This window comes from Coturnix japonica, chromosome 37 (assembly GCF_054131305.1).
Source record: "Coturnix japonica strain WE chromosome 37, WE-NBRP24, whole genome shotgun sequence".
Taxonomy (NCBI): domain Eukaryota; kingdom Metazoa; phylum Chordata; class Aves; order Galliformes; family Phasianidae; genus Coturnix; species Coturnix japonica.
Genome location: NC_140699.1, coordinates 4578653 through 4596902, shown reverse-complemented (window position 1 = coordinate 4596902; position 18250 = coordinate 4578653). Strand labels below are relative to the sequence as shown.

The following is an 18250-nucleotide window of genomic DNA, read 5'->3' as shown; positions in this document are numbered from 1 at the left end:
ATAGCTTCATAAAATCAGGCAGCTTCACCCAAATTTCATGTCAGGTCCATTATTCTTCCTATTTTCAGGAAGAAAGGTTTTCCCTTTTTCTTGTAGTTTTATTTTCTTTTCCTTTCATGCAAGCAGCTTTGTAGCTTAAAAAATTGTTTTCTAATCACCTCCTGGTGTGGACAAATCACACAGGTTTGACTCCATGTTTTACATAATTAGCATTTTATATTTGTTCCAGTATGGAACTGTACAGCCATAGAATGGCCTGGGTTGAAAAGGATCTCAAAGATCATCCAGTTCCAACCCCCTGCTATGTGCAGGGTCGCCAACCACCAGACCAGGCTGCCCAGAGCCACAATCCAGCCTTTCCTCATAGGAGAGCTGCTCCAACCCTCTGATCATCACAGTGGCCCCTCCTCTGGACCCACCCCAACAGCACCACAACCTTATTGTCCACAGAAAGCATATAACCCTCATTCAATTGCCCTTCCACTCAGCTTAGAGCACTACTAAAACCAGCATCTTCACCTTAGCTCATCACTCTGCTGCAGTTCCTTTTACAAGGATTTCACTGGCAAAAATTAAATCAAAGCCATCACAAGGGATTTAGCACAGTTACATGTTACTGGCTACGAGAGCTGTCAGCACAGTCACCTGTCTGGCTTTGCTGCTGTTCTCTTTATGTAGAGGCACAACAAGGTTCAGACACCTCACAGTGCAATTCTCACTTGGACTGTAAAGAAAAAGGAGGCTTGAAAAGCAGCGTGTGGAAAACAAAGAAACAAGAATTAGAACAACAGTGGGGCCATGGCACTTGTAGGAATTGTTCTGCCTTTAACAGCAGAGCTTTTCAAGAAGTATGAGGGCATTGCAAACCAGACCAGTTTGGACAGATTAACAACTGCAAGTAGTGGGTTCCAAAATTCCAGACATGAAATCAAAGACAGAAAAAATCTTCACATTTTCATCTCTCAATTTTTCGTACATTGTGCATTACAGTGCAAACAAGTCTTCACATACAACTTGGAAGCTAAAGACAAGTCTGACAAAACAGACTGCACAAAAATGATGGATAATTAACAGAGCAAATTGCTCTTTCAAAAACAGAGTTTATGTCTTCTGGTCATAACACTTCAGAAGCCTCAGAGGCTTCTTCTCCTTTGTATATTTTCATTAATCTTAGATTTTGTTTTCATTCAATGTGACCTCACTAAACAAATATTGTCTAAGACCATGAGTATCACATAAATGTGCAGATCTCAAGCTGCTCACTTATCTAGTACCCTTGGCATGATGCTTTCTTTTCCTCAGCTGATCATCTAGATTGTGCCTGTTGATTGTGCAACAACAGCCTGTTGGTCTCGATTACCTGTGAGAGGCTCTAACTTTGGCCAGGAAAAATCATTTGAGGACAAGTAATTCTCTTGGAATCAGTAAGGCAGTCTTCCCATTCTTTCTTACCAGCACCCATCTTACATGTTAATAAAGGCTTCTGGAAATCAGTTTGAAGATCAAGAAACAATTCAGTTCAAGCATATGCAATCACAGGATTTGTACGTCACCTGCAAAAGTCATTTTATTCTATCCACAATCTCATCCTACATGCAGTTCCTTAGAGGGTTCCTTAGGCACACCAACCCCATGCTCCTATTACAGACCCTTGCATAAGACAGGTGATATACCTACAAGATTATCTACAGCTTAGACTATGAAAACAGGGAGTCTAGCTAGAGAAAATTATCTACCTGTGCTTCTGAGCAATCTGTTAACCACTCTCATACAGTTCAGGCCAATCCAAACAAGATGCAATGACATGTCAGCCACAGAAACAGCTTGATTTTAAGGAGTTTGTTTGGACAAGCCCCTGTTGCATACGGTGGTCAAACTTGCATTACTTGGGGGCACATTGTATTTGATTTAACAGATACTCTTACCTTTGGCTTTGCACAGAGTCCAAAGTCTATCAGCTTCAAATTGTCAATCAGCAGATTTTCCCGGTGGATGAGAAAGCAGTCAGGAATGATTTCCACCCAAATGCCCAAGGAAACATCTTTTCTCTTCTCTTATTTCCTGCTGTGGACAGTGGTTCCCAGTCTACTCAAAGCTCGCTCGCTCTCGCTGTCTCAGAGATCTTCACTGACTGCTGGCAAGTTCCCATCTTCCAATATCCCAGGTGGGAAATACTAGCTTGTATCTGTTGGAAAGGACCTGGGGACTAGGAGGACAAGTGGTGAGAGACCACAGGCTGAATGCAAGCCAGCAGTGTGCTCTGACAGAAAAGAAGTACAACAAGATCATCAGCTGCATTAAAAAGCAGCACAACCAGACCAGGACAAGTCATTCCTGCTTCAACACTCATTGCACCACATCTACAATACTGTATCTGGTTTTTGGCCAGGAAGGATAACAACCTGAAACAAACTCTGAAGCAAGTTCTATGGATGACCTCCAGCCTGTGCAGGGGGCTGAAGCTCCCACTCAGAGAAGAGAAGCTGGGGAGAATGATCTTTGTGACAGAAAATCCATTGGATGGGGCCAGAGGAATGCATCTCACCCCATACCCTCTGTACAGCCACCATTTGTTTAAAGGATCACTCTTCCTTGAGGCACAAAACTAGAGCAGGTTACACAACAGACTGACACCACAAGGGCTTCTCTCGAGATACAAACTGCAGCAAAGAGCATCACAAAAATGTGAAACCAACACTCAGATCAGATCTGTGTCTCTGCTCCGCTCATTAGGAGCATCATGTTTTACTCCCCTTTCAGAGGAAGATACTTCTTCAAGGATAACAAAATCCAGCTCAGCTACAGAACACAGTACCACATAGCAATAAATATCTAACATTTCCTGTAGGGAAAGAATCCTAAGCACAAGTTATTGTCTGAGTTTCAGCTGGGACTGAATTATCTTCTTCAGTGTCTGATATAATACTACGTTTTCATTCTAGAGAAACAATGGAGATAGCGCAGTGATGCTTACAGTTGCTGCCAGGCAGCGTTGTACAGAGCCACAGTCAATCTCAGCTGAGAGCCCAAGGAAGTGAGAAGGAACAGAACTAGGACAGCTGACTTAAACTGGCCAAAGGATATTCCATACTATATGACATATTGTGGAAGGAGTTTTGAAGGGGGTATAACTTCATGTCAATCTCTTCCACTACTAGGAGGCTAACTGGACACTGATTGGTAGGTGGTGAGCAATTGCTTTTGCATTCATCATAACTATTATCCTTTTCTCTATCTCAGTACATAATTCTATCTCAACCCATGAGTTCTACTTTGTGTTACTTCTCCCCCCTTCAGTTCTCTCCTGCAATCCACTGGAATGGAGTGGAGTACTGTAACTCTCTCTGCCAACAGAAAAATAAAAACACATTCATTATTATTTATGGAAGACTGACTGCAGTTCAGGCTCACTGGTTTGAGGTCTCTGGGCATAACCCTGACTGTGAACAGAAGCAATTGCTGAAACAGTCTGTCAAAAAAAGACTGGAGCTTCCTCTTCCAAAAGGCGGTCCTTAGAAACAATGCAATCAAACAGCTTCCCTGTAAGATAAGGTTATCTGAAAATGCATTTAGAGAGTATCAGAGAAAGATAAGTAAGAAAGACAGCACAGAAAGCAGAAACTATTTCTTACCTCTATGACTATAAATATTTCTTTGATGTCTCTCTTACGTGATCCAATGGGCAAACATGTTGATGACTTCAGTTCTTCATGGCATCAATTTCTGTTTTAGCATGAGGCAAGTCATCCTTAAGAGACCATAAAAGCAAGCGATGAAATCGCTAACTACTGTGACATACCAGGTACCACATCTGACTGCTGTGGAACAGAACAAGCACATATGGGACAGTACACAATTCAACATCAACTCAGCAATGACTGACATCACTCCCATAGAAATTCTGAAACAGAGCTGTGAAAAATGAAAAGTAAAACATTCAGCATTTTCATTGGCATTTTGGTAAAGTTGCTGTAATAATGTAACAATAATGTAATGTAATGTAATGATGTAATAACTTCCTCCATTTTAAAGCCAGAGAATACTGCCCTCTGAACAACCAGCAACAAGATTTGTGGTGCTCTGTTAAACTTTTTCCAGCTCTACAGCATCTTTCAAAAGGCAATGGGACCAGTAGGCTGCATTCGTATGTACCATCCCACCTGCCCCCGTGTTCTTGAGAACCCCACAACTCCAACAGAAGATATTATCATATTTAAATGCCTTTTGGCTTACCCCTACAGTAACTTTCTCCATGATTTTTAGTGCAACTTTTTCACCAGACAGAAGATGCCGCCCGAGTTTTACCTTGGCAAAACCACCTACAAATCAAAACACAGATGCTTAAAGTTGAGTGTGAATTCTTCTCTAATATAATATTACAATTTCCAACTGGTTTAAAAAACGAATTCCAAATTTATACAAATGAAACCTGACTTAGAGAACTGACAAGAGCTGTTAATCTATTCTCAGATTAATTCTAGAGTGGTGAGACAGACTGTTAGGCGTGCTGTTTCTGTACAAAGATGACACTTACCCGTTCCAACTGTTTCATGGAATTCCTAGTACTTGAGAATTTCCTCGTAGTCACTGACAGACATCCTGAATGTGCAAGAACTGAAGATCCTCCAAGCACGTGCAATGAGGAAGTGCCAGCAGTGTTCACATCCTACTTAGGACATATTCTTAGAGGCAGAAGGGACACTCGTGACAGATCCAGCAATGCTCATCTTCTCACCAACGTGCATCCCCCTCTCACCCAGCAACAACAAAACACAGTGCATGAAGCTGGCTTCACTTAGGTTAACAATATGGAACATCCCTCAGGGCTTTGTGCCACAGAGCAGTAGCAGGGCTGGTCTACAGCTTGAGGAAGCAGTGGAAGCCTTTCCCTGTATGGTTACAGTGTCCCTGCACGCATCCCACAGCCAGAGCGTTGCAAGCTGAGCTGTCTTGCTGTTTCTTGTACTCATCCCAATCTCTGCGAATGAAAACTCAGAATTCAGTCAAGGCGTTGATTGAGCACGAGCGTGCCTTTATTCAATAGGAAAAAGGAGGGGGTGTGAGGTCTGGAGGAAAGATGGGACTCATTCTCTGTTGTCTGACGAGAGTGTCTCAGAAGTCGTGCTGTTGCCCGGAGCCTGGGACTCTTGGCCTGATTCTACCTCCCCCTCCAAGATGTTTGGCTTCTCCTCTGTAATGCTGACCTGAGCCTGCATGGTTGTGCTGCTGTCGGGGCACTCGTGCTGTGCTTGGGCTGGGCTGTCCTCAAAAGGCACTCGGTTCAGGCTGGTGCCTGAGGAGTCTGGCAGGCTCAGGTCAGCAGCTTCAACAGGTATGGGATGAACGAGAGCTTCAACGATGATGGCATTCTTCTCTTTATAACTGATGTTATACGGAAGGCTTTCATCTGAACTGCAGCATCCTGTGCTTAGTAACAGTTCTTCATTGATGGAATTACAGGATGCTGCATCGTAACATGCCTGGCGTCTTGGAGATATACAAGGGCTCGGGTCACCTAGGAAGGAGTAGACGCACAGCAGTTAGTGTCAAAGTTTCACAAGATGAATCATGAAACAGGTTCTTGACATTTGGCTATGCAGTGATGGTGGGCAGAAGCAAATAGGCTTCTAGCAACAGTGTCACTGCCTTGAAAGTGATCCTCGTGCAGGTCCAGCTCTTGTGTTGACAAGAGACTCATTTGGGAAAGACAGGAGTCAACTGAAGATGTCAGGCACAGGCTTGAATGCCAGAAGGATGTACAAGCCCACTGAAAGCATGAATTCTACCTGTGTTGCTGACTAGCAGTGTTTTGAAAGCTGGATTTGCATGCTTACCTGCCAGGACCAAGACTTCAGCTTCAGAGGGCTCCCTGGCACTGCTCTGCAGTTGGCGTTTGGCCACAGGGGATGGTTTGCCCAGGCAGAAGCAGGAACGCCAACTGCAAGCTGCTGACTCTGCCCTCTTACTGGGAGAACTCATTCTGCAGAGAAAACAGAGCATGCTGTCAGTCGTGGTGCAGGGTGAGGGAAGAGCTGCACCGAACCCTTGCCAATAGTTGCCTGTTCCTGTCAATGCCTGGTTTCTGCTGAAACACAGCTTAGAAAAGCCCTCTGTTTCAAACAGCAAAGGATGCTTCCATTCCTACAGCTCAGCCCTCAAGTCCTGTTGGCTATATACCTCTCAACGATGTCAAGCAGGGACATGGATCCCGAGAATGTTGGAGGCTCAGGCTGCTTCGCTCTCCTGGGGCAGGCCTTCAACAGGCAACGAAGGCAGGAGATGAACTTGCCCCGTTTCTTTGGCTCTGTGCAACAAAACAAAGAAACAAGTTCATTTCAGGCTTGGCTCGGTTGGATGAGGCCAAGTGCAACGCATTCAACAGAACACGTAACAACAGAAAGCACGTTCCCAACAAGGACACACAAGAACGGATTTTCCCCATCCCTGGAGGTGCCCAAGGAGCTTAATGCAGTTCTCTTTCTAAGCTTGCTCAACTCGGGCATTAATGAACCCCCTGAAAGCCACGTTCAGACCCCATTTTACTAACCCGCATTGTCAAATGTAAAATACGCACCTGGCTTTGGCAATGAATGTAGGATGGACTCGGGCAGTTTTCCCCTGATGAGTTCCACGCACTCACCAGGGAAAAAACCAACCTGTAATAAGAACAAAAAGACAGGTGGGCATTAGCCCAAGCCCAGAGCCAAAGGGAAGGTCCTCTGACACCGACACAGGGCAACTGTTTGCATCCAGAAGCCATCCTGTGCAGGCAGAGCAGCTCCAACCGGAGATTCCCGACTCTACTGAAGCTGTGCTCTCTAGTCAAAAATGTGTGCCTACCTCAAAGCCACGCTTGCCTCTCCAAAAGGGGCTCATCTCCTTTGGTGGCATATCAACAATGCACACGATGTCTCCAACCTGCAAAAGATTGAAACATCAATCCCAGCTTCAGCACAGCTAAAACAAAAGCCTTCTTCTACGACACAAAATATGAGAGTATTCCCGAGGCGTTCACACTCTATACTAATTCTGTGCACAACAACAAGGAACGCCTGGAACTGCTTACCTCCAGAGAGAGCTCATCCGGCCCCTGGGCGACATGGCTCCTAATAACATGGGCTGCCGCAATCGCTGGTACGTTTAAAGATGACATGGCACGCACCAGCTGCGGCTCCCGCATGTTATCAGCCTGCAAAACAGAGCACAGGCCGTGGTCAGGGCACTGAGGACAAACCAGGAGGATTTCAAGGTGAGGAGCACATCTGCAAAGAAAGCTGCAGCAAATGCGCTCCGTCCTTATCAGGAGCACTTCAGAAGGAGCTGCACGTCTCATCACAGTTATTTCCCTTTCTGGCGTGCATTGCCAGGCCATGCAAAGATGCATCTCTCTCTACCCAGACTAATCAGCAATGGCACTGGCACAGACAGGTGGCCAGGCCCTTTTTGGCCCATTCTTTCCTGCAGGAGAGTACACCTGCAGCTCCTTCTAATGGCTCAACACAGGGAAAAAAGACCGGCCAGAGCTTCATACTGTACCTCCGTCGCCACCAACTCAGGCTCACAGCTGATCCCACTGCACGCAGCACCCATCACAGCAAGTGTGAACAGCTGGAACAGAGCAGAAACACACTTCTGTTTTCTCTATTCACACAGCACAGTATGGACAGACTTCTTCAGAGCTACCCGCGCATACCCTGCGGCAAAACCATGCGGGGGGACAAATCATGGCACGTACCTGGCAGTGAGATCACCTCAAGCTATCTGCAGCAGTTCCTTGTCGCTTTGCTCGGATGAAATGAGAGCAAAAGCTGCACCGAGGCAGTGGGCGGAGGGTGAGGAGAGGAGAGAGAAAGAGCAGGTCAGTGAGCAGGGCTAAGACAGTCATGGAATAACACACACAGCACAACTGTCCCACCCACTTGCTGCAAGACATGCTGAGTCTCAGGCTACGTGATGCCTGTCCGCCCAGCAACTTTACAATGCTTCCACTACTGAGCAAAGACAATGGAAGAAGCACGGGACAGGTGCCAACTTTACTGATACCCCCTTTGGAACGTGTGTACCGGGGAAAATTACGTCTGATGGTCAAGAGTAAGCAATACGGTGCTGTGAGCTCAAACAGCCAGCAGTTCTCAACACCTCACTGCCCACCCATCCATCCCACGTCAGCTCAGCTTACCTACAAGCTGCTGCACACGACGGTGAGAAGAAAAAGCACTAAAGATACTAACTAAAGCCACTAACTAAAGGCACTAACTAACTAACGGCACTAACTAACTAAAGGCACTAACTAACTAACGGAACTAACTAACTAACGGCACTAACTAACAACAGTAACTAACTAACAACGCTAGCTAACAACACTAACTAACAAAACTAACTAACAAAACTAACTAACTAACGGCACAAAAGGCACAAGAACAACAAGACAACCAACCACTCCGACCACTAGCTCACCCACAAAGGAACACAGAACGCACCGCTCCTCCCCTCATTTCAGCCGCTTATGACATCACCAACGGCCAACAGCCTGGTCCATCATGACCCCCCACAAGGCGGGGAGCCAAGACCACGTGGTCACGTCTGATTCCAACACGGCACCACAACATTCCAGGACTCAGTGTGGGCTTGGAATTCTATCCTGGTGTGGCAGCGCAATGGGAGGTGTTAGGGCACAGCTGAAGAGCTGACAGACAACGGACGTTTCCAAAGGAGGGTGCCAGATTAACTCTCAGCATTCTCTTGCAGGGCTCTTAGGAATGCTTCAAACCCATTTTCACTGCCTAGCTCATTTCTAGAAAGTCCAGTTGAGAAATGCTCACTTTGTCTGGGGAACGCCTCTATGCATCATGAATGAAAAATAAAATAAAATGGGCACGCAACCCTATGAAACTTACCTCTCTGCTCTTGCTGTCAGCCAGACACCTCAGATGAGCATGACGTGTCCCTGCTCCTGAATGAAGATTCACCCAAGTCTGTGTTCCTCTCTGCTCCATCTCTGGGTCTAAAAGAAACACAGACAGAGATGATTACAAGATCCTTTGTGCAGACGAAAGACAAGGGTGCACACGAATTCTGTTTAGCAAGAAATACTACATTCCCAATGGTAGTACTTGAATCCTCCTTTGGGGCTGGAGCTCAACAGGTCAACACATCAGAAATAACACAAAGTGCATCTGGAAGACGTGTCTCAAAGCCCAGAAAATCCAACACGGGAGGGGGCTGGACAGTGGACCACAAGTGTCCATTTCCATTGCAGCTCCCTGTAGAGAACAGCACCAATCAGCAGGCGTGAATCAGTTCATTCACAAGCTGCACAATGACTCTGTTCTTTACATGATAAAGAAACACACAGAGATTCCTGACCAAAAAGTTGGGAGTTAGTAACGACCAAAGAGGTTCCTGTTCCTACGCCTCATCCTCTCACCCCAACTCCTGGGTGATGCCCACAGGCTTCAAGTCAGCTCTCAAATCCATTGAACTCCAGTCACAGAACTCCATCAAAAAGGATGTCACACATGTGACACTTACATACATTTTGCATCAGAAACAGTGACGCCAGCAGGAGCAGAGAGGTGACTGTCCCCCTGTACTCAGCACTGGTGAGGCCACAACTCTAATTCTGTGTCCAGTTTGTGGCCCCTCACTGAGAAAAAGACACTGAGGCATTGGAACGTGTTCAAAGAAGGGCAACAAAGCTGGTGAGGGGTCTGGAGCACAATGGGGCCATATGAGGAGAGGCTGCAGGAGATGGGAATGTCCAGCCTGGAGAAGAGGTGGCTCAGGGGAAACCTCATTGCTCTCTATAACTTCCTGAAGGGAGGTTGCAGTGAGCTGGGGGTCGGCCTCTTCTCTCGTGTCATTACTGATAGAACTAGAGGGAATGTTTTCAAGCTGCGGCAGGAGAGGTTCAGGCTGAACATTAGGAAATATTACTTCTCAGAAAGGGTGGCCAGGCACTGGAATGGAATGCCCAGGGAGGTGGTGGAGTCACCCACCCTGGGGGTGTTCAAGGAACGTCTGCAGAAATCCCTGCTGAAATCCTGACCTCTGCCACAGGTGGCTGAGTGACACAAAAGCTGTGTCCTTGGTTCCCGGCCTTACCTTCACATGCTGTTCATCTTGCTCTGCAGCTCCTGTTCTGAATAGTCTTCTTATATTCCCATGTGATGTACCCTGAAATACATCATTTAGTGAGTCTGAACAAAACATAAGACATTAATTGGAACTGTGAAGAAATGTTTTTTGCACTTTACTTGGAGGATGTTACATGCTATACCTTCTTTTCTCAATTGTAACACATGATTTTTTATAAAAAGAAACATAGCAAGTCAGCTCTTCAGTGTGCATATTGATGAAACTTGGTGAAATACAACTTTAGAAAAAGGTAATTTGAAAATTTAAATATTCTTATCAGAATCTCTGCTATTAGTTACCGTTCCAATGTTCTGATTTGATGATGATTCTCTCAGAGCTGTTTTGTCACTCGCCACCTCAAATGCACTTCAAGTGCTTTAGGAGCATCACTGGAATTTTGAATAAACTCGATATATTTTAGGAAAGCTGCTACAGATGCACGACTGCAGTACTTTGGAAAAATATAATCTTGATTGAACGCTGAACAGTGTTATTTAATTATAATCCAGGTAATTAAATTAATTAAACCAAGGGAATCACCTCCCAGTCAGTCAGCTCCCAACAGGGAACTCGCTTCCCTGCCAAGCAGATGCAACCAACACAAGCTGCTACATCACTCTAGGGCCCCACTGAGTCTTCCCAAGGGGTCTCCAAAGGCTTCCCTGTTGACTTCTGGGAACCTGGAAACACTCACATGGAAACCAGTGCCCCCTAATGTGCCCCAGAGGTTTCTCAGGGCCCTGCAATTAGCTCTACAGACATCCAGACATGCCCCAGAGCAAGTATGTGTGCTGTAGGGAGCCCAAGAGACATTCCAGAGTATGCTAGTACTCCTCAGTGCGCTCAAGGGTTCTTCACCTGTCTCTAAATATGCCATACTTGACTTTGTTTTCTCTTCTGGAGCTTAGTTCTCAGCTTTGCTTTCTCATGCCATTTATCATTCAGTTTAGAGATTATTTTAACTAAAATATTTTAATCCACCATATTTTCTGAAAACTAAGAATTGATCCCGCTCAAGGAAACAGAAGAGAAAAACATCACCCACAGGCTGCAGATATTTACCTCGACTTCTCTACATGCCTTCCCCAGTGTGCTTTTCAACTCACCTTGCACAGTGACCCTGGCTTTTGTTTCAGAGTCCTCTGTCTCACAGGTGTACTCCCCGCTGTCCTTGGCAGTAGAGTCATGGATGATCAGAATGGCCCCAGTTCCCTCCTGCTGCAAGTCGTACTTCTGGCTTTTTCTGATTGCTTTGCCATCCTTGTACCACCTGATGTTCACATCTGGTTTCGACAGCTCACGGCTCAGGCTGATGTCCTGCCCTGCTGCTGCTGTCTTATCCTCCAGCTGTTTTGTTACCTCAGTAGTTTTTTCTGAAAGAAAACATGCTTTTTGAGTAACATACACTTAGGGTAGGATGCCTCTCTCAAAATACACGCATCTACATGCTGGAGATAAGTTAGAGAGGCACTTGCAACAGACGCCATCCTACAGCCAGCAGTAATCTGTAAAGTACAGACAATAGAATTCCAGGCACCATTAATTCTCTCTTAAATCTACCCCATTGAGGATGATGAACCATGTCTGAAAACTGCCTCTTCCTTCTCTCCACTGATCACACTGGGAGCCTCGGATGATGCTCTCAGATGCACATGTTCTAGATAGGAATTTGTTGTACAGCTAGATGATGTGAAGGCCATCCCTTCAGCTTATACTTAGAGGATATGGCTCCCACAGTTCCCTCAACAGATCATTCCTGATTTACTGTTAATGGAACAAGCTGTAGTGAGATGCCCATTTCCAACACTACCCCAGTGCTTTGGGTAGTTCTCACATTTGTGTCAAATGGTTCCTCCTTTTACTTATTTTTAAGAGAAATTCTCAGTGCTTCAAGGTTCAAGTAGAAGGTTGCTATTCACTTTAACCATATTATGAGTTAGCTCTCATGACAATCTTATCAGAAGACAGTTGAAGGAATCAGACCCCAGAATCTCTCCCATCTCATTACCTTTCACAGACAGAGAGGCTTTGGAGGTTAGACCACGGGCAATAAAAACGACTTCCCCAGAGTCAGTAGGAGTCACACTTTTGATAAGGAGAGTCTCTTACCAACCCACGTTAGAAGCTTTAAATCGCCCACCACTTTCCACTCTGCTTCCATTCAGTGTCCACTTGAACTCATCAATGCTTTCATGGGACAGAATGCATTCAAAAGTGCAATCTTCTACCTCCTGGATTTCAGTGTTTTTCAGCCGTTTGCTAATGCCAATATTCAGCTCTGGAAGATAAGAGATAGGTTAGTATGAGGTTTAGATGGAGAAAAGGCATTCGTGACCAATGTGAGTAGCAGTACTGGTGTTTGAACTCAGGATTTGCAGATCATGGCTGCGTTCCTCACTGATGTATTCTCTAAGACATTCTCCTCTCAGAATTACCAGAAAGCTATAAAAAAAAAGAGACGTGAATCTCTTGGCTTTGCTCTGGAAGAACTACAAGGAGAGCAGCTCAGTCCATGGAGCACAATGAAGATTCAATGAGCTACAGAGGGAAAAACCTAACAGAGAGGACAACTCTAGGATGCTGCGTGAGAAAAAGGGTTTTGCCTACGACAAGACATTAAATGTTTCTATTAGCTAATTTGTTACCATCCTACCCCTACTGGTGTTCAAACCATTTCTCCATTTTAGGGATGTTTAGAAAGGAAACATTTCCAGGACATTTTTGACGTGTTTTGTGATTTTCATGGCAAAAGGAGATACATTTACTTCAAAAGCAATGGGAATTTTCCAGACATCACTGCGCTACATTGCAGTAATACACTTCTATTGTAGAAACTATTAAGGCTCGTGGGGGAATAGGTGTAAGACATAGTGACCACACTGAATGTGCTTTTAGCACTCCTTCACTTTCCACAGTACTTACCCTGAACGCCGACATTTGACTTGGCAACATCAGTGCCAATATCACAGGTATAGAAACCTGCATCTGACTTCTCGAGGTCATGGAGAAGGAGACATAGGGTCTTCCCAGACTGTAGCAGCTCAAACTTGTTGCCAGAAGTGAGCACAACACCGTCCTTTTTCCACACTGGTTTGACCTTCTCTTTAGAGACTTCGCATTCCAATTTAATCACACCCCACTCCTCAACAAAAGCATCATTCAAACACTTCATGAAGACAGCAGGCTTCTCTGCAATTAAACAGGCAAAACAGAACAACGTGATACAGAAGTTGAGACATTTCCAGTTGTGTTCAGATTTTTAAAGAGGTATCAATAAATCTTTACCATTACTGACGACACCAATATAGAACCTAAAGTGGTTTCATGTCTGTTGACTGAATACGCTTTATGGAATTCTCAAGTATTCAGTAGGAGAATACAGGGAACAGGAGGGACAGCCTGCATTGCCGTGGGTGGGACTGATATATGAAAAAATTGGGATGTAGCTCTTCTAAAGCTGGAGAGCTGGCATTGCCCTCACGTGGAGCACAGCTCATACAGCAGGCCACAGTATTAAGAGGATAAGCTGCTGAACACTTTTGATTTTCCTCTTTATTGACTCCTTTTATCTATCTTCTATTTCACACATCAGAGGTTTACACTGAGGAAAAAAGATCCACCAAATGCAAAAGAAAGGAGAAAGAGGAAATCCTTCAAACTCTGAGCGCGTAGAGTAAAAGAGCTTAATTACTGGGGAGAGCAGATTAGAATCACAGTATCCTTAGAATTGGAAGAGACCCTTAAAGGCCATCTAGCCCAGCTCCCCTGCAATAAACAGGGACATTCACAGCTAGATCGGGTTGCTCACAGCCTGGTCATTAGTCATTCCAGAGGCAAAACACACACTGAATGATCTCTCCCTGCAGTCATAAATCCTTGGAGACAACAGCATTGACACTGCATGGCACTGAAGCAGTAAAAAAATTTGCTCCTGTAACTCTCCTTGTGTTAAGTAAAATGATGATAAAAAGCAATTGAATGCTTTGGCAGGACACCAAAACCATCCTCCTTCGTTGATATCTGCTGCAATGGAACCTTCCACTGGAAGAAAGCCCCTGATGACTTGTCACCCCAGAGAGGTGAGCTTTAGAAGCAGGATTGCTGCACAATGGAATGAACTGGAGCTCCTTAGCATCTCTTACATCCAGGAGGGCTGTGATCAGACCCAACTCTCACCTTCAGGCGCGCGCTTTCTGACACCTTGTCTGACTTCACTGTCACTGGGCCAGCATCCTCAGGCTTAACCTGCTTCACTGTCAGTGTGCAGCAGTTGCCAACGTTCTTGATGTCATTGTAATTGTTGGTGTAAAGGAGGTTGCCATTCAGAAACCATTCCACATCCTCATCCTTATGGGACAGCTCGCAGGAGAAGACAGCAGAGCTCTCTTCTTCAATTTCCACATCCTGCAGGTGCTTCCTTACTTCTACATCGTGGGCTGTAGGGAAACAAGGTGAACTGTTACCACTGTTACTATAAAGCATACTGGGATGTGGTAGAATGGCTGGACTAGATAATCTTTGTGTAATCTTCTCAGTGAAGTTTATACATTTGCAAAGTTAGCAGGAGAGAACGGCAGAAATCAACCTCAAGAAGAGAAATCTGAGGTGAAATAGGACATGGAAGAGGCCACCCTCCCTGCTCATACCTTCAGCTGTCAGCGTGGCCTCAGTCTCTGCAATTCCTGCCTTGCACTTGTACACACCAGCATCATCGGGCTTCAGCTTCAGAATCTGGAGCTCTGCTGAATGCTTATCCCTCTTGATCTTGTACTTCTCAGAGGGCTCGATGGGTGTGTGGCCCTTGAACCATTTCACAACCTTTGGAGAAGGCCTGAAGTCACAGGACAGGATGACAGAATGACATTCCAAAGCTGTCTTGTCCTCCAACTTCCTGGTGATTTGTATATGGTAATCTGAAAAGCAGGGGTGGAAGAGAAGAAAGGATGAGGACAATTGGAAGAAGAGGAAAGTCTCTTGCATCTATTCCATTCCAATTAATTTCATGTTCACAATGGTTCTTTGAACAACTCTAAAGATAAAACAAATGATTGTCTATAGGGAAGGCCATTGATTACATTTCTATAAAGTAATACTGTATAGTATCTACCAAATGCAAGCTCCAGCTCTTGCTCTGTGCTTATTAAATTGCTCCCAGTTGAGGCTTTTATTCAAATAAGAGTGACTTGAAAATATAATAAGTACTTTAGGATGTGAATGGAGACTCTTACACTGGGGACAACAGGAGATAAAAAGCCTGCAAATTTCTTTCAGATAAAATCAATGACAAACTGCATCAAATTTAGGTGCTACCAAACTTAAACTTGTCTACTTCAGAAATACAATTAATTTCACCTGATTTGACTTCTTTGGTATAGCCAAGGACAAAACCTCAGCTCTGTAGATCTGAATAGTAAGCACATCACAACTATTCATACAGATCTTTTACTGAGACGCAGCTGTCTCATTTAGTGTCCAATGACTTTGAACTGGAAATGGAGCAGAACCTCCAGACACACACACAATATTTCAAAGACCCCAGTGAAGGAAGACTGTACATTAATTAATTCTCCATCTTCATGATGTAAAGCAAGCCAGGATATGTTACCTCTGACGAGCAGATTGGCTGTGGATTTTGATTTGCCAATTGAGAACTGAATGGTGCCTGTCATATCAGTGGTGGTTTTCAGTATGGTCAGCCGGTGGATGGTGCCTTCTTGCTGCATAATCAAGTTTCTGCCAGCCTGTAAGACTTCCCCACGTAGATACTACTTGGGAGGTTTCACAGAAGGAATGGATATCTCGCATTCAAATTTGGCTTCTTCAGGCTCAGTCACATCCTCATCACACAGCTCCTTTACTAGATTAATGGATTGCTCTTTAAGAAGGATGGAAGGAGAGAAAGCAGAGATTTAGAAGGAATGTAAAAAACCCTTACATTATCACCCTACTTACTCATGTCAGCATTACTGCACATGAACACTACACCTATCACCTCAAAATGCCTTAAAACATCATTAAAAAATACTAGAAAGAAAGGAATGTTGTTAAGAAGTCAGACAATATGACTGACAACCTGAAGAGAGCCCAGATCTTCTGATTCCCAGTCCAACATCCAAATCAAAACATGACCTTCCCACCCCGATATCAAACTCCTCGCATTACGAAGCTGGGGACTGAACTCTTGAGTACTGTGCTAACTCAAATGTCTCCCTTTTCTTTATCACACTTAACATCATATATATACCCTAACATTGTATATAGTAAAAAAAACAAACAAACTCTGTGCTCTTTTCAAACAGCATGAGAAAGTGAAGAAAAAGACAAGCTATGTTTTTATCCCTCAACGTTCAAACATAAATCTGAAGTCTAGCGGTAGAAAATCAACCTCCTAAGAAAATAATCTGTTTTACTTAGCAAAAGTAAATCCCAAAAGACAAGCTGGATATTTTGAGGGCAGAAATGTAGGTAGGTAGGAGTATTTATTTCTGTGAAAGGTCCTGGTGGTGTTTAACTTCCTTGACATTCAAGCAAAGGATGTTAGCTGGTTTATAACATAAGATAATTTAAGCAAAATGATCATCAGAAGCATAATTACCTTTAACTTTAAGATGGGCACGAGATTCTGCCTTTTCTGCTATAGATTTTATTTCTGCTGCATCCTTGACTTGGACGCGTGTGTAAGTCAGCGAGTAGGTCTTTCCTGAAGCAGAGAACCACAGAGTCACTAAGGCTGGAAAAGACCACTAAGCTCATCTAGTCCAACCGCCAACTCATCCCTACCAAACTGTGCTCTTGAGAGCAAACCCACAACTACACTTGGCTTCCTTGAGCAAACAGCTCTGAGGCACATGGCCAGGCTGAGCATCATCCAACTGGTTTCACAGCATCACTGCCTGTTCTCTCATGTCAATGAAACCACCCATTCCCTCACATCCACATCCCACCAAAGCTGCTTAGTGCTCCCAAAGCGAATGCTCACCAGTTGTTTCCAACTTGAAGGTCATCTTCTGGCCAGCAGCCTCGCAGATGTATTCTCCAGCATCTTTCTTCTCCAGCTGCTCCACAACCAGACGCCGTGTTTTGCCCACAGATTCCATTCTGAACTTTCTGGAGGAGGCAAGCAGTCTTCCATCCTTGTACCATTTTACTTCGCTTGGATCCTGTGCTACTTCACAGCTGAGGGAGGCACTTGCTGCCAGGGCAGCACTCACCTCTTTCTGTACCTGCTCCTGGTTTATAAACACAGGTTTTGGCTCTGAGGGAAGAAAAGAAAAAGTATTGACTGAGGGACTGAAATGAGACCATCTTGCAGGTTTGTATGTACAGGTTGGAACAGGTTTAGGTTACCACTTGTGCCCAAACTAATAGCCTTCACTAGAGAATATCAGCTCTTCTGTTAAAACTAAGTGTCAAATCTAGGCAAGAAAGAACCCAGGAACTGAAGGAACCAAGAGGGTCCTTGAACACCAGTCCCATGGTTGCAAGTCACTATGCAAACATATTGAACCCAAAAGAACATCTGTCCTGCAGGCAACCAAAACCTGAGTTCCTTTTACTTAAGACCCACTGTGAAACATCAAAACACATAAACGTGTGATAGTCAAATCACTGGCTGCCTTTTCATGACCCAGAACAGTACTCCTGGCTTCCTGAACAGACTCCTCATGGCCTCTACCATTGCCACAACTGTGACTGTCAAAGGCACAAAGGAAATATGCTCACCAACGCAGTCCTTTCTTCTTTGTGTGTGATTTGCAGCTATCTATTTTTCTTTGAGCTCTGGGAATAGTCAGCTCTACCAGGTCTCTTACTGTGAGGAGCAGACTCACCTATCCAGATGCAGCCTCCAACATAAAGGCATAGTAAAAAGGCAGTGTACTACTAGGAGAAGTTCCTGCTTCTCCTGCCACGAAAGGCTGCACGTAGAACATGCACTCCAGCCTCGCTGCACATACTTATCTTAGTCAAATGTTTCGGTGAACAGGAATTACAGTTTGGGATCTCAGGCACAGGAGAGATTTGAATAATATCTTGAATATTGCTTCCACTGTACATATATCAGTAATTATTATTCTACAGACAGACTGAAACAGGTCTTTGTGCCATACTAAAA

At 44.6% G+C, this 18250-nt stretch overlaps 2 protein-coding genes across 2 annotated transcripts in view; one reads left to right on the top strand and one right to left on the bottom strand.

The window, feature by feature from the left end:
- The window catches only part of LOC146754996 (receptor-type tyrosine-protein phosphatase T-like), a 396275-nt gene that overhangs the window by 303603 nt on the left and 74422 nt on the right, over window positions 1-18250 (top strand). The gene's annotated exons all lie outside the window — the stretch shown is intronic.
- Window positions 11244-14476, bottom strand: LOC146754998 (obscurin-like). Its single transcript, XM_085526591.1, has 4 exons — window positions 14314-14476; window positions 13060-13326; window positions 12247-12415; window positions 11244-11510 (listed from the first exon to the last, which is right to left on the bottom strand). Coding segments are annotated over exons 2-4 (420 nt in total). The 5' UTR covers window positions 13310-13326; window positions 14314-14476; the 3' UTR covers window positions 11244-11509.

Excerpts from the sequence above, each read along its gene's own strand:
- LOC146754998 (XM_085526591.1), bottom strand. The coding sequence starts at position 13,309 with ATGAAGTGTTTGAATGATGCTTTTGTTGAGGAGTGGGGTGTGATTAAA. Across the intron at positions 12,416-13,059 it reads GTCAAATGTCGGCGTTCAGG|AGCTGAATATTGGCATTAGC; the intron begins GTAAGTACTGTG and ends CTTATCTTCCAG.